General features: G+C 44.8%; 1 protein-coding gene across 1 annotated transcript in view; it reads right to left on the reverse strand.

The window, feature by feature from the left end:
* ENTREP1 (endosomal transmembrane epsin interactor 1) overlaps positions 1–13604 on the reverse strand; it is a 67840-nt gene that overhangs the window by 11339 nt on the left and 42897 nt on the right. The window contains exons 4-6 of the mRNA XM_040449397.1: positions 6421–6549; positions 4243–4350; positions 4021–4154 (exon numbers count right to left, since the gene is read on the reverse strand). Coding sequence (XP_040305331.1) covers positions 4021–4154; positions 4243–4350; positions 6421–6549 — 371 coding nt within the window. The remainder of the gene's footprint in view (positions 1–4020; positions 4155–4242; positions 4351–6420; positions 6550–13604) is intronic.

Genomic DNA, 13604 nt, shown 5'->3' on the forward strand with positions numbered 1-13604 from the left:
TTGAGAGAGACAGACACAGCATGGGTGGGGGAGGGGCAAACGGTTGGGGGGGGAGCGGGGAGGGGAGACAGAGAGAGAGAGAGAGAGAGAGAGAGAGAGAGAGAGAGAGAATCCCAAGCAGGCTCCATGTTGCCAGCATACAGCTCGATGTAGGGCTTGAACCCACGAAACCTCGAGATCATGACCTGAGCCAAAACCAAGAGTGAGACGCTTAACCGACCGAGCCACTCAGGCACCTGCCTCCCCTTATGTTTCTTCACTGCAGCGTCCTCCCCAGGAAGGTGACTACCCCCAGCTTTGCCAATTTGTTTGTTAGCTCTGGTGGTCTTTTGTTTGATATTTCCCACCCAGTGGCTACCTGTATGTTCACAGAGAAGAGAGGTCTTGCTTGGGGCCAAGAGGTCAAACCGACCTCCATTTTAAATCTTAAACTCTTCAAGAAGGAAAACTAGGGGGAAAGGGGGCACATTTTCTCTAAATTGACTGCAAATGAATGGCTTCTTATGGTGGTTACTATAATGACCAAGAAAGCCTCTGTTTGATAGAAGATGCTTCTAGAGGAGAAAAGGAAAGTTCCTTTCCTATTAAATAGTTTTCTCTATTTCACCTCCTTTGGGTACACAGGGATCTGGGGAGGGAAGCAGGTCTGCTATGACCTGGCAGGTTTTCTCCTGATCCCTCGTGGCTCCTGACCCCAGCTAGGGAGTAGAATCACCCGGGGAGGTTTGCAAACTATGGAAGGCCCAGACCTCACCTCTAGAAAGTCTGCTCTAATTGCCTGTGGTGGGGCCCATACAGATAAAGAGATTTTTGTCTCTTAAAAATCAGCTAAGCAGCCATGTGACACCACAGCTGAAGAAGGAATCTGGGGCTCAGAAATGGTAAGAGATCCCCCAAGGGCAGCCTGGTAACAGACTCCAGAGTTTGGGCTCTTTCAAGTTCATCCCAAACTCTCCAGGAAGCCTTCACTACTAAAGGTAGACAGAAAACCCGAACAGACCATGCCAAATGCATTCTGCTTTACGTTGACCACTAGGCCTTGAGAACTCAGGCAAGGGTCATACAGCAACTCATACGACCAAAGAGTGGTCCTCCCCTATGTCCTGGAACAGTGATGTGGACGCCAGGCAAGGGTGCACTGAGCACCGAGTCGCCCACCAGCACAGCCTGGCTCCACTTGAGTTTGGGTTTTGAACTTCATTAGGAAAGGAAATGAGCTTGTTATGTTTACCACCAAGAAACAAATTGCCCGTGTTCTGCTTTCTATAATCTTAAGTTTTCCATAACACATTACATCACCATGGTTCAACTAGGTCCACAGTCACGGAATAGGTCAGAAGCTCTGCTTCTTGACTCCTGGCTCCAGCCGATTTCTGAGGATGGGGGGCTCCCTGGGGTGACGGAAGAAGAAGACGCAGCCCCTGCTGCCCTTACAAATCAAGTCACGAGACAGAAACCCATCTCTGCACAGAAACCTTCACTGCAATCAGGTTTCTGTTTATGACGGTAATTTGAGAAACCCTTTCTCAGGGAGGTACCAATGCACGAAGTGGTTGTATTTATAGAAGTTAAATAAATAAGCTTCTCTGAGAGGTCATGATATCTTACAGGAAGTGGGAGCTTCCATTGTGTGAAAACTCTTAACCGGTTGTGGAAATACTAAAGAAAACATTCATCAATCTTCTTGCCTGCCTGCTTACAAGAAAGAAAATTACCAAAGTTGAACAGCTAGTGTCTATAAGGTAGATAGCTAAAAATCTAGCAAAGTCGGCCAAATTTAAGAATGCTTTTGATACAATATGTATGCAAAGGTGAATACATTTAGCCATTTTAGTAAGGAAAGTGGACTGCCCTCTGATATTGGGAGAATTGCAGAAAATAAGGGTGTTTGCCCATTGGAGATATGATCTCGGTCTCCAGGTATATACTTCAGGCCCAGCAGTGTCTTCTTTCTCACAGGGATGGGTTACTTTAAAATTTTTTTTTTCAACGTTTATTTATTTTTGGGACAGAGAGAGACAGAGCATGAACGGGGGAGGGGCAGAGAGAGAGGGAGACACAGAATCGGAGACAGGCTCCAGGCTCTGAGCCATCAGCCCAGAGCCCGACACGGGGCTCGAACCCACGGACCGCAAGATTGTGACCTGGCTGAAGTCGGACGCTTAACTGACTGCGCCACCCAGGTGCCCCTAGGGATGGGTTACTTTAACACCCTCCTCCATGTTCCTTCTGGCAAGTTCTGAAAGGCAAAGCTCTTGAGGAGATGCTTGTCTGGATTTGGAGAGGACAGTCTCAGGACTCAGAGGGGCAAATCCAGGGATGCACCCAAAGGTGGATATACCCACATTGATAAGCATTACTATGGAGGAACTGATAAGAGAAATGGAAGAGAGGGGAAGGGAAGTGGGGAGGGGCACTGCTGGACAGCAGGACTCCAACACCCGCATGAGTCACTTTCCCTTTCTGCCACCGCAGGAAATTAAATCTGTCTGCTGCCTCCTCGTAGGTCAACCAAGGGCTCACCCACAATATCAGAAAGCCAATTAATTCTTCTTCCTGAAGAGGGCATTTCTCTTCCCAACCATGAAATAACAGGCATTTTCTACGGCCTTCCAATATGTCCACTGCACACAGCCTGAAACTGGGCTACAGTATGAGCAAATGTGTTCTACGTGCACAAGGAATATGTGTTCTATTGCTCTGTCTCTCTGGCCCCTGTAATTCTTGGCTCATTTCCTTAAAGACTAGGGAAGTCATCCTAGCCCCCGAAGCTTTGACATTCTAGCACACCACCCCTTGAACAACAGGGAGGCTGAGCTGTCCTCCGTGCACCCAGAAGCTGTCCCCTCCAGCTTTGTGGCCATCCCTACCTGCCCCTAGGTGGGTGAGCAGAGGAGGGCATGGAGATGGGGTTTAGGTACAACTCTGAGCGACAAGGCAGGAAGACAACCCACTGAAAAGAACATTAACGGCATCTGTGTAGGGGCTCCCACTGGAGACCTATTTCAAAGCCACATGTGGCTGCCCTGAGCATTAGAAAATGGATTTCCAAAAACCTCAAGCCTGGCACCAAATTTGACCACTCTCCTTTGTGTACCTTGGGGATTAAAAGTAGAAATTCCTGGCCCTCTGAATATTGAGCTAAAGACGCCAGTCTTATCGAATTCAGAGATTTTTCTTTTGGAAGCTTAAATATAGTTTGCTTATCCTTTAAATTCAGCTTAAGATCACTTCATCCAGAAAGCCAACTCTGGCTGGCTGACTCTGCCTTCAAGCTCTCTGCAGCCCATTCACGATCATGGGTTATGTGGGCCTCCTCTGTGCACCCAAATCTCTCTCTTGAGATCTACTATGGTCCTTGCAATACTCCTCCATAATGACCCAGACTCTGAGCTATAGAGAGGGGAAGAAGGCGGATCTAACTCATCTGGAATGTCAATAACCCAGCATGGTGACTAGGAAGCAGCCGAGGACTGATTAAATGTTTGTTGAATGAATAAATGAAGTCAATCTTTAAAGAGGTATAATTCTAGAAGTCACTACCAACCAGAAAAACACATGCAGCATTTCTTTCTGCAAACAGTTATTCCTGAGATTTAAGAAACAAACGATAAATTTCGAGCTAGAATTTGAAAAAGAAAATAAGCATGGTGTCTATTTTTTCTAGACCAGGGAGATGTCATGAATAATTAATCTTTTTTTAATGGCTGGGAAGAATGTCATGATTTGGGAACCTGCTGATGGTGTTATAATGAACATCGATTTGGCCTGAGCATGTTTCCAGGGCAACGGCAGCTCTCAATCTTGTCACATTATAGCAGCCATCTCACTGGGTGTCAGTTTTCCTGGGAAGCTAATTGAAGTGGAAAAAGCGTACCCTTAGGTCAAGGTGTGACTTTTCTTTGGTTTGGCGTGGTTTATCAGACAAAAGGGCAGGGTGGGGGGGATAGAAAGTCCTGGAAAATAACACAATCCTCCATGAGTCCTCACAGAGAGCTGGGGTGGGGGCACCCAGGCTACCTGCGGTTCATCCGGGGTGTACACGAGTAAAATGTGGCGAAGTATGAAGGCGGGGGCACTGGCGGCACGAAATCATCGGGGTCTGGGATCCGTCCATGTTCTTCCACCTCTTCGACAGAAATCTGGGACTCATCCTAATGAAACAACACCTTGGTTAGTCAACGACCTTTGCTACAAAGGCTCAGTGCAACACAGTCCTGGTGTCCCCGTGTCTGGACTTACGATGCAGGATCTTCGGGCTGCAAATATCTGGAGGTAGCGAAGGGCAGCTGCCACCAAGCAGACGGTGGTGGTCAGGGCGTTCAAGGCACACAGGGCGAAAAGAACTTTCTAGAACAGGGAAATAATAACACCACCGAGTACTTCAAAGCTGATGACCAGAAGGCAATATCAAAACTTTTAAAAATAATAATGGTAATGTCCCAACAAGGCGATTCTCATGAGAAAAACCACGCAAAGGACTTTGACGTTTGGCTTATGGTAAGTGCCAGATAAATGCTGGTTATTATTAGGACTCTCAGGCAGTAATGTATACTTCTTAATTTTAAAAACTGATCTCGGAAGCTTGCTGTCCCCAAAAGCCCTAGGATTACGATTTTTCTTTTTGCAAGCATCAGAATGTGGTCTGGAAACGTTCCTTGCAGGAGAGCAGCTGAGTGTCCGTTCTGAAGGTGGGGTCCTCAATGATAGCAGTTCCCCACCTCCCCCTCCTGCAGCCTCCCAGCAGGACAGCATGCTGTTTAATCTGTGGCCACGGATTCTATTTCAGGAGCGACCGGCTGGGCTGCCCTGGGCACCTAACTATGACAACGCAGGGGGGCAGGCCAGCCAGAGTGTAAACAGGGCGTCTCTTCTCTAAACACATCTCAAAATAGCAGGAAAGGCAATTCCAGAAGTTTCTGTTGCCACAGTCCTGGCTCCTTAGCGAGGCTTTTCCCAAGAGGGGTTGTGGCTCGGAAAGTCTGGGGGCGATTCAGCTACCAGAAAACCAAGAAGCCAAAGAAAGAAGGCCATTTTCACACTCTACACAATTCAGAGAGCTGGCAGCTGAGAGATCCCTCCTTTGAACAAAAAATAAACCCAAAAGAAAGATCTGAAGAAAGCCTGTCTGTCAGTGAGGGATTATCCAAAAGCTAATACCTCAGGGTTCACCAACTGATCTTGTCACTCACGGGACTAGCGGCCTTGCTTAAGTCAGGACAAAACTTTCATCCAATTCCCTAAGAAAGGGTAATTCTGAACTCCTCTCTGCAACTGGAATCATTTATTTTTAATCTCTCAGTTACTATAGTTGCAGCCTATTAAACAAGAGGTAAGGTGCTTGAATTTCTCTTGCATTTACTAACAGATATCTCTCCCAAGCCTGTGTGTCCTGGCTGAACATCACCCAACAGCCCACAGGACTCGATGAAGCCAACAAAGGAGCATCAGTACAAGGACAAACGGGCATGCAGTTTAAACGTTTTGCTCAAGGCCGGGGCACCTGGTGGGCTCAGTTCATACAGCATGCAACTCTTGATCTCAGGTTCGGGAGTTCAAACCCCACATGTGTGTGGGCCTACTTGAAATATAAAATAAAAGCCGGGGCACCAGGGTGGCTCAGTCAGTTAAGCATCTGACTTCAACTCAGGTCATGATCTCACAGTTCATGAGTTCGAGCCCCTCATCGGGCTCTGTGCTGAGAGCTCAGAGCCTGGAGCCTGTTTTGGATTCTTTATCTCCCTCTCTCTCTGCCCCTCCCCTGCTCACACTCTGTCTCTCTCCCTCTCAAAAAATAAACATCGGGGCGCCTGGGTGGCGCAGTCGGTTAAGCATCCAACTTCAGCCAGGTCACGATCTCACGGTCCATGAGTTCGAGCCCCACGTCGGGCTCTGGGCTAATAGCTCAGAGCCTGGAGCCTGTTTCCGATTCTGTGTCTCCCTCTCTCTCTGCCCCTCCCCTGTTCATGCTCTGTCTCTCTCTGTCCCAAAAATAAATAAACGTTGAAAAAAAAAATAAAAATAATAAACATCAAAAAAAGGTTAAAAAATATAAAATAAAGGCTTTGCTAAAAGCTACATCATATATGTGTAGTTGCATCGTGTGTGGTATGGATATATATGTACATAAATATATATACATACATATGTATATATTTAGGCTTCTTTACATTTTTCACTATCTTATAATTCTTGAACACAAAGAAAGCCATCTATTCGTAATTTAAGAGACACACAGTAATCTGCGCTTTTTCCTGAACTCAGTTCTGTCCCTGGGTCACTGATGAGGGTTGGCTCCTATCTGCGTTCAGCAGCCCAATTATTGGAGGGAGGTAACAGGGTAGGAATATTTCAAGTAACTTTGCCTTCTTGGGGGCTCTATAGCCTATTTACTGATGAGGGTCGAATCCATTCGAGTACCTTGAGTAGCAGGTGAACAGCATTACAAGGCTGAACCGGAAAGAGTTTCAAGGCATTTTCTTTGTCTGTGCATTTGGCTGGTTGAAATTCTTCGCAACAGAAGCAAATCTTGCCTTCGCCTAAGTCCACCTTAAAGGGGAAAAGGCAGAACGACAATCTGATTATTGAGAATGAATACACAGGCTACCCTGGAGCACCAATCCTGCAGAATGAGATATGGTGAGGTCCCATGCCAGACAGTACCTATATCAGTCAGGGTAGGCTAGGGTATGCTGTTGTAACAACAAGGTTATTTCTTGAATATTCTACATGCCCACTGCAGGTCTGCCGGGGGCTCTGGTCATCATATTCCATTAGGGACCTTGGTTGATGGAGCACCCACCATCTCGAGATTAATGATCACTATGCCAGAGGTGGAGAGCACATGATAAAATGCACACTGGCACTTAAAATAGGGTTGCCAGGAAAAATATTGGACACACAGTTAAATTCAAATCCAGATAAACAACATCATTGCTTAGTATAATTATGTCCTAAAATATTGCATGAGAAATGTTTATAGTAAAAAACAAAAACAAAACACAAAAATGTATCAGCTGTTTATTTGACATTTAAATTTAATTGGGCACCCTGTGTTTTTAACTTGCTAAGTCGTCATAACTCTAGCCTAAATCTTCCTCTTGGAAATGACACTCCTCGCTTTAGCTCACATTTCATTGCCAAAACAAATCTTATGGCTCTACCTAACTCCAAGTGGGTAGGAAAATTTAAGCTATCATGTGCCTATAAGAAACACAGGGTATATTTGGTGAACGGTATCCCCAAACCACATGGACTTAACGAGATCTCTCAGCTGACATCTTCAATGTGGTCACAGGTTCTAGCTTTCTTTATTTGAAGTGATAACATCAGAGATGAGTAATCTCATATTTATAGTGAAATGTTTGGCAAACTTTTGGCCATATTTCTAAGTTCCCCTTGAATCAAGTTATAAAAATATGCAAAACCTGAAGTTGGCTAATTAAGACCCATAATTTAGGAGCCAAAATTCATACTTAACTTGCTCTGCCTCTTGAGCTGTTAGAGTTGGCTGTTAAATTTTGGTTAAAAGGAAGAGACATACCTTTTTCATACTTGTTAGATTAATTAGGTAGCTTCAACAGCACTAGCTGCAAAATTCTTTAGTAATCTTTAATAACTGAACATCTACAGTGTTTTAGTTACTTAAGAGGAAATATGAGTCTTCTTTCTTATTGAATTAAGATTTTTACCTTCTAACCAAACTCAACCTGTAGCTACCCTCCTGTAACAAATTCATGGTACTTTTCCAAATTAGGAGAAAACATAGTTCCTTTTAATACATGTTGACTATGAAGCGAAGGGAAAAATGTCCACTGATGATTACACACGTTAATAGACACATTATGTTTTGGTTTGGTTTTCTCTTTCTTGGATGTGAAATTTACATGCACATACACAAAATGTACATACAAATCTTAAGCACGCCATTTGCAGAATTTTAAGTAACGCATAACTCCTGTGCATCCCAAATCCTTATCAACATAGAGAAGACAGAATCACCAGAGGAAGTTTTATCATGCCCTTCCCCATCAATCCCTGCCCCCATCCTCCTACAGGCAAACACTGTTTTGATTTTTTCCACATAGATTAGTTTTGCCTCTTCCAAAACTCCATGGATTCTGTAACATTTTTTATTCTCTGTCCTTAAACCACAGTGAAAGGGATGCATTATTACATCAAACACTGATGCCCAGATTTTGATATAAATTCTGCCTCAGATACAAAAAATTACAGTAACTAGAGTTACCTCGATGGACCCTATCCATTCATTTCCACTTGGTTTCTGTCCTTTCCTGGTTTGTCCACAGAGACTCTTGTCTTAACAATGTCCCCACACCTAGATCCACAACATACCCTGCAGACGCACATAGAAGCAAAAGGCTGTCTGTGTTTGAATTTTTCTTCCACTGTCTCACATGTCTGGAGGTACATCCTGCTGCTAATATCTGCACTCAATTTTTGCCTTCTAAGGGAAAACTACTGTGGCCGTTCAGACAGGAGTTCTCTAGGCAGAGTCTGGGCGGGGGGGATTTTATTTCCTCTGAGGGATCAATGGCTTTCTCTTAGCCCCTCTTCATAATTAGCAAGAGTCCTTACACTGGGCTAAATTCAGCTGGGAAGTATTACTCCCAGGGAGTTGCTTCCCTCAAAGTCTCCAGCTGAGAACTCCCTGATTTACTACTAACAGTACTTTTTAGTAGTTACAAATAAGCAGCTATTAGAGTTGCTACATTCTGCTTATGTACACGAGGCTCTCTTCTTCCCAAACACCAACCAAGCTCAACCAAGTTCACTTTTTCAGCACCATGCAGTGTGGTTTCTATTTCTTATACTTACGTAAGCCTCAAAATCCTACCTAAGGATTCTGCCTCCCTCAGGTAATACTAGGTGTCATCTTGCAAAGTACTCCCCTCCCCCTCGAGTCCATTCTTGATACAAGGCATTCAAGTTAAGAGAGAAAACAGGCTTGTGCGGGCTGCGCGCGTGTGCGTGAGCGCACACACACACACACACACACGTGGCTGCATTATTTACACACAACCAGGCTTCTGTGTATATGGAAACTTCAGCTCTCTGGAACTTCCTGGGTGAGCTGGTCTGGATGGAACGGCTTTCCAGATCGGTGAATGTTAATCCCTTTACACAAGACTTTTGGAAAGTTTAATCATTATCCAAATAATAATGAGTATCAATCGCTGTGCCCAGCAGACACAAACAACCCTGAGGCTCTGTATAAAATGGTGCCAGACAACTGTGTATTTTGTATTTCTTGCTCTTTCTGTCCTGATCCTCCACCTCCCTTCTCAATCCCAGCTGTGCCCCCAATATTTCTGCAGCTATATTCCAACTTCTCCTTGATCTCTTTAACCATCCACAAACAACCCTGTTCAAGCCTCTACATGAACAATATTCACCCTTCAACCTTGATAGTGTTACCTGATGCCACCAGAGAGATCCTCCCCTCCTTTTCATTATCACCAGTGTTGTGGTTCTCAACCCCGGCTGCCTGTTAGAATCTTCCGGGAAGCTTTTGAAAGATGAGGACCCCATCTCTAGCAATGAGGGGACTGCAAGCCACTATAACCCATGAGCTCCCACACCAGCCCCTCAGACTGACAAATTTTGGAGAGAAACACTTGTTGGCTGACGGAGGGGCACCAGTAGAAATGTAAGTTGAGGCCCTTTAATAAAGAAACCAGCCATGTATTTTAAATTAAAAATACTTATTCTCCTGGGGCACCTGGATGGCTCAGTCAAGCGTCTGACTCTTGATTTCAGCTCAGGTCATGATCTTGTGGTTTATGAGTTCGAGCCCCACGTCTGCACTGACAGCTCAGGAGCCTGCATCAGATTCTCTCTCTCTCTCTCTCTCTCTCTCTCTCTCTCTGCCCCCCCCACCCGTGCTCTGTCTCTGTCTCCAATAAATAAACATTAAATTTTTTTTAAAAAAACTGAAAACAATACTTCTTCCCCAACCACCTTGGGAAACCATCTAGCAGCTTCTTATAAAGTGACACACACTTTTGCCACATGCCTCAAGCAATACCGTATCACTTATTTACTTGAGAGAAAAGAAAACGGGCTCACAAGAAAAACCACAGCTATGCAAAAATGTTTATAATAGCTCTGTTCATAATATTCCCAAGCTGGAAACAACACAAATGTCCATCAACAGGAGAACGGATTAAACAACTTGTGATGTTTTCATATAATGAAATACTGATGTGCAAAAGAAAAAAAAAAAAGAAGGGACTGATACAACACAAAATCACGGATGAATCTCAAAAGTGTTACACTGAGCAAAATAAGGCAGACACAGAAGGGTACATACCTGACCCCATTCAGGTGAAGTCCAACAACGGGCAAAACTAATGTTTTAAATCTCGTGTGGTGTGTATTCACCAGTGCATACATTCGCCAAGATGCATGTATCCACTGGTCAAAACTCAATGAACTGCACCCTTAAGATCTGTATATTTCATTTTAAGTTTTACCTCAATTTTAAAAAATAGGGTCACCAAATGGTTGAATGTGTAATTTTTTCAGTGTTTATTTATTTTTGAGGGGGGGGAGGGGAAGAGAGAGAGGGAGACACAGAATCTCAAGCAAGCAAGCTCCAGGCTCTGAGCTAGGAGTATAGAGCCTGATGCGAGACTCAAACTCACCAAGCATGAGATCATGACCTGAGCTGAAGTTGGACACTTAACCGGCTGAGCCACCCAGGCGCCCCTGATTGCGTAATTTTTGTAAAAAAATGAGACAAACAGAAGAAAAAATACGCCTTCCCCACCAAGAACAATCTCTGACCTGGGAGCTTCCTCCATGGAGCGAAAAGCCCCCAGGGAGAGAATGGTACGTGTGGCAACATTGTTTTTATGGGCCAAACCCCAAGCCATCATAGACAACAAGGAAATAGAGGGCTAACCTTTTTTTTTTTTTTCAACGTTTTTATTTATTTTTGGGACAGAGAGAGACAGAGCATGAACGGGGGAGGGGCAGAGAGAGAGGGAGACACAGAATCGGAAACAGGCTCCAGGCTCTGAGCCATCAGCCCAGAGCCTGATGCGGGGCTCGAACTCACGGACCGCGAGATCGTGACCTGGCTGAAGTCGGACGCTTAACCGACTGCGCCACCCAGGCGCCCCAGAGGGCTAACCTTTAAAAAAAGAATAAAAAAGAGAAGGAGTATGTAATACACCTTTAAGTGAGAAAAACAGTATGTAGGGAAGTAGATACACTATGTCCCATTTTTGGAAGATAAATCATTAATGCCCCCACTTCCTACATATTTATGTAGGATAACATAACATGGAAACACAAATGGAGACTCCCCAGTTTGTTACCAGGGATTTGGGGTGACATGGTGGAGAGGGAAGGACAGAAAGTGTCCCCATCCCCAAAAAGATTTTATTTGTCAAACAGCTTCCCTGAAGAAAAACAACAATTATATGTTCCCACTGATGGAAAATTATGTGTGTTTTTATGCATAAAGAGGTGCCCCCAAAATCCATCAGTGGTTAACAGTGCTAACCCAGAAGGGTGTGATTTCAAATGATTTTTAAGTTCTGTCCTATACTTTTAGGGCTTGTCCAAATTTTTAGTTTTATAATCAGAAACAATCACAGAATTTGTTTTGTGGTGGGGGTAAAAAAAACCTTTAATTAAAAATACACTGAACAACATAAGAAGACACACAGGGCACCTGAGTGGTTCAGTCGGTTAGGCATCTGACTTTTGCTCAGGTCATGCTCTTGTGGTTCAGAAGCTCAAGCCCCACATCGGGGTCTCTGCTGTCAGCACAGAATCCACTTCAGAACCTCTATCCCCTCTCTCTCTGCTCCTCCCCCTTTCATTCTCTCTCTCTGTTATTTATTTTTGAATAATACAAAAAAAAAAAAAAAAAACATAAGAAGATACTGATGCCAAGGCCCCCACCCCAGGCCGACTGAGAATCACTGAGTATAGAATCTCTTTTTTTTTTTCTTTAAAAAGTTCCCTCAGGTGACTCTAATGGGCACTCTGGGTAGAGAACCACAGAATTTTTTTTTTTAATATTTTTTAACATTTATTTATTTTTGAGAGACAGAGAGAGACAGAGCGTGAGCAGGGGAGGGGCAGAGAGAGAGGGAGACACAGAATCTGAAGCAGGCTCCAGGCTCTGAGCTGTCAGCACAGAGCCCGATGCGGGGCTCATACTCACAAACTGTGAGATCGTGACCTGAGCGGAAGTCAGATGCTTAACCAAGACACCCAGGTGCCCCTGAACCACAGAATTTCTCAGAAAAGTCCATTAAATATACCCTTAACCCCTTGCAATTTTCCAGCACCACCAGGGCTGATTTCCCCACTGTCCTCTGAGTCCCGTCTTCTCTTGGGTTCTACACACTCTCCTTATTTATCCATTCTGCAAGGTCCAACTCAGACACCTAGACTCCAGGTAGCCCTTCCCTATCTGCCCCCGGATACAAGCCCTTCTTTCTCTGCTTGCCCTGAGCACCGTGTGTCAGTCTGACGGGCAGCCCCGCTCTAGCTGCTAGCAGTTGGGCACATATTCATGTCCTGCCCAAACACTAATCCAGCGTTTGCCAGGCTTATCCCGTTCCTCCTGCTACGTGATAAACTTCCAGGTCAGAAAGGAGGTCTGACTTTTCCTTCCTACTCTCAGCAGCCTCTAACACAGTCTCTTGCACCTAAGAGATGCTACAATTTTGCCAAACTGTCTTTCAGTATACTACGACTTTTCACTTCCAGCCTGTGTCTGGTCTCTTAGCCTCTTCTAATTTGCTGTGTGATTAGTAATTGGAAAACCAAGTTTTGTTCAACATTTTTTTTTTTTCTGGAAACTCTGTACATGAAGGAATAGAAGGCAGTGAAGGGGGCCATTGGGCCCAAAAAAAAAGAGAACCAGACGCTGCCTTCGGGCTGATCCCAGCTTGGAGGAACAGAGAAGACAGGTATATAAAATGTCTCCGACCCCAAAAATGAGAAGGATAAATATCTATGAGATGTACATATAGGACATTCTGGAAGATGATCTTCCCTGGGGCTTCAGGGACTGTTTCTTGAAGAAAATAATCTTTGAATGGGGCTTTAAACGAGCGATACCATTTGAAGAACAGGGAAGTGAGGGATGAGGAATTTGAGGGGTGGGGAGACAGCGTTGTTAGAGGTCAGAAAGCAGGGCAATGCCAGGCAGGCTTTGCAGTGTTACCGGGAGCGTGAGCTGCCTTAGGGAGCAGGCAGGGCGATGGTGAATCGCAGGGGACCTTGAAAACCAGAAACAGCTGTGAGCCTGGGGTCGTAACTTAGGGTTATTACACAATGCAATGACAAATCAGAAAACTCGTAAAGGGGTGTTAAGAAAGGGCAACAGGTTTGGGGTGAGTCTCTGAGGAGCTCTCCTGCTGGTTGTAAGGCCAGGACTTCTACCGTCACATCCATTGTGAGACACGCGGCCACTCTTCCACTTACATCCTCCTGGTTTCTAAGGGACGACACTGCTTGGGAACCAAGTTACAAATAGGTGACACTGACTACGGCTTCTCAAGAGTCTGTTTCTTTTGCTTTGTGCCACACAGAGGTATTTGTCACTGAGAAGTCCT

Source organism: Herpailurus yagouaroundi, unplaced genomic scaffold (genome assembly GCF_014898765.1).
Source record: "Herpailurus yagouaroundi ecotype Mexico unplaced genomic scaffold, PumYag 199, whole genome shotgun sequence".
Lineage (NCBI taxonomy): Eukaryota > Metazoa > Chordata > Mammalia > Carnivora > Felidae > Herpailurus > Herpailurus yagouaroundi.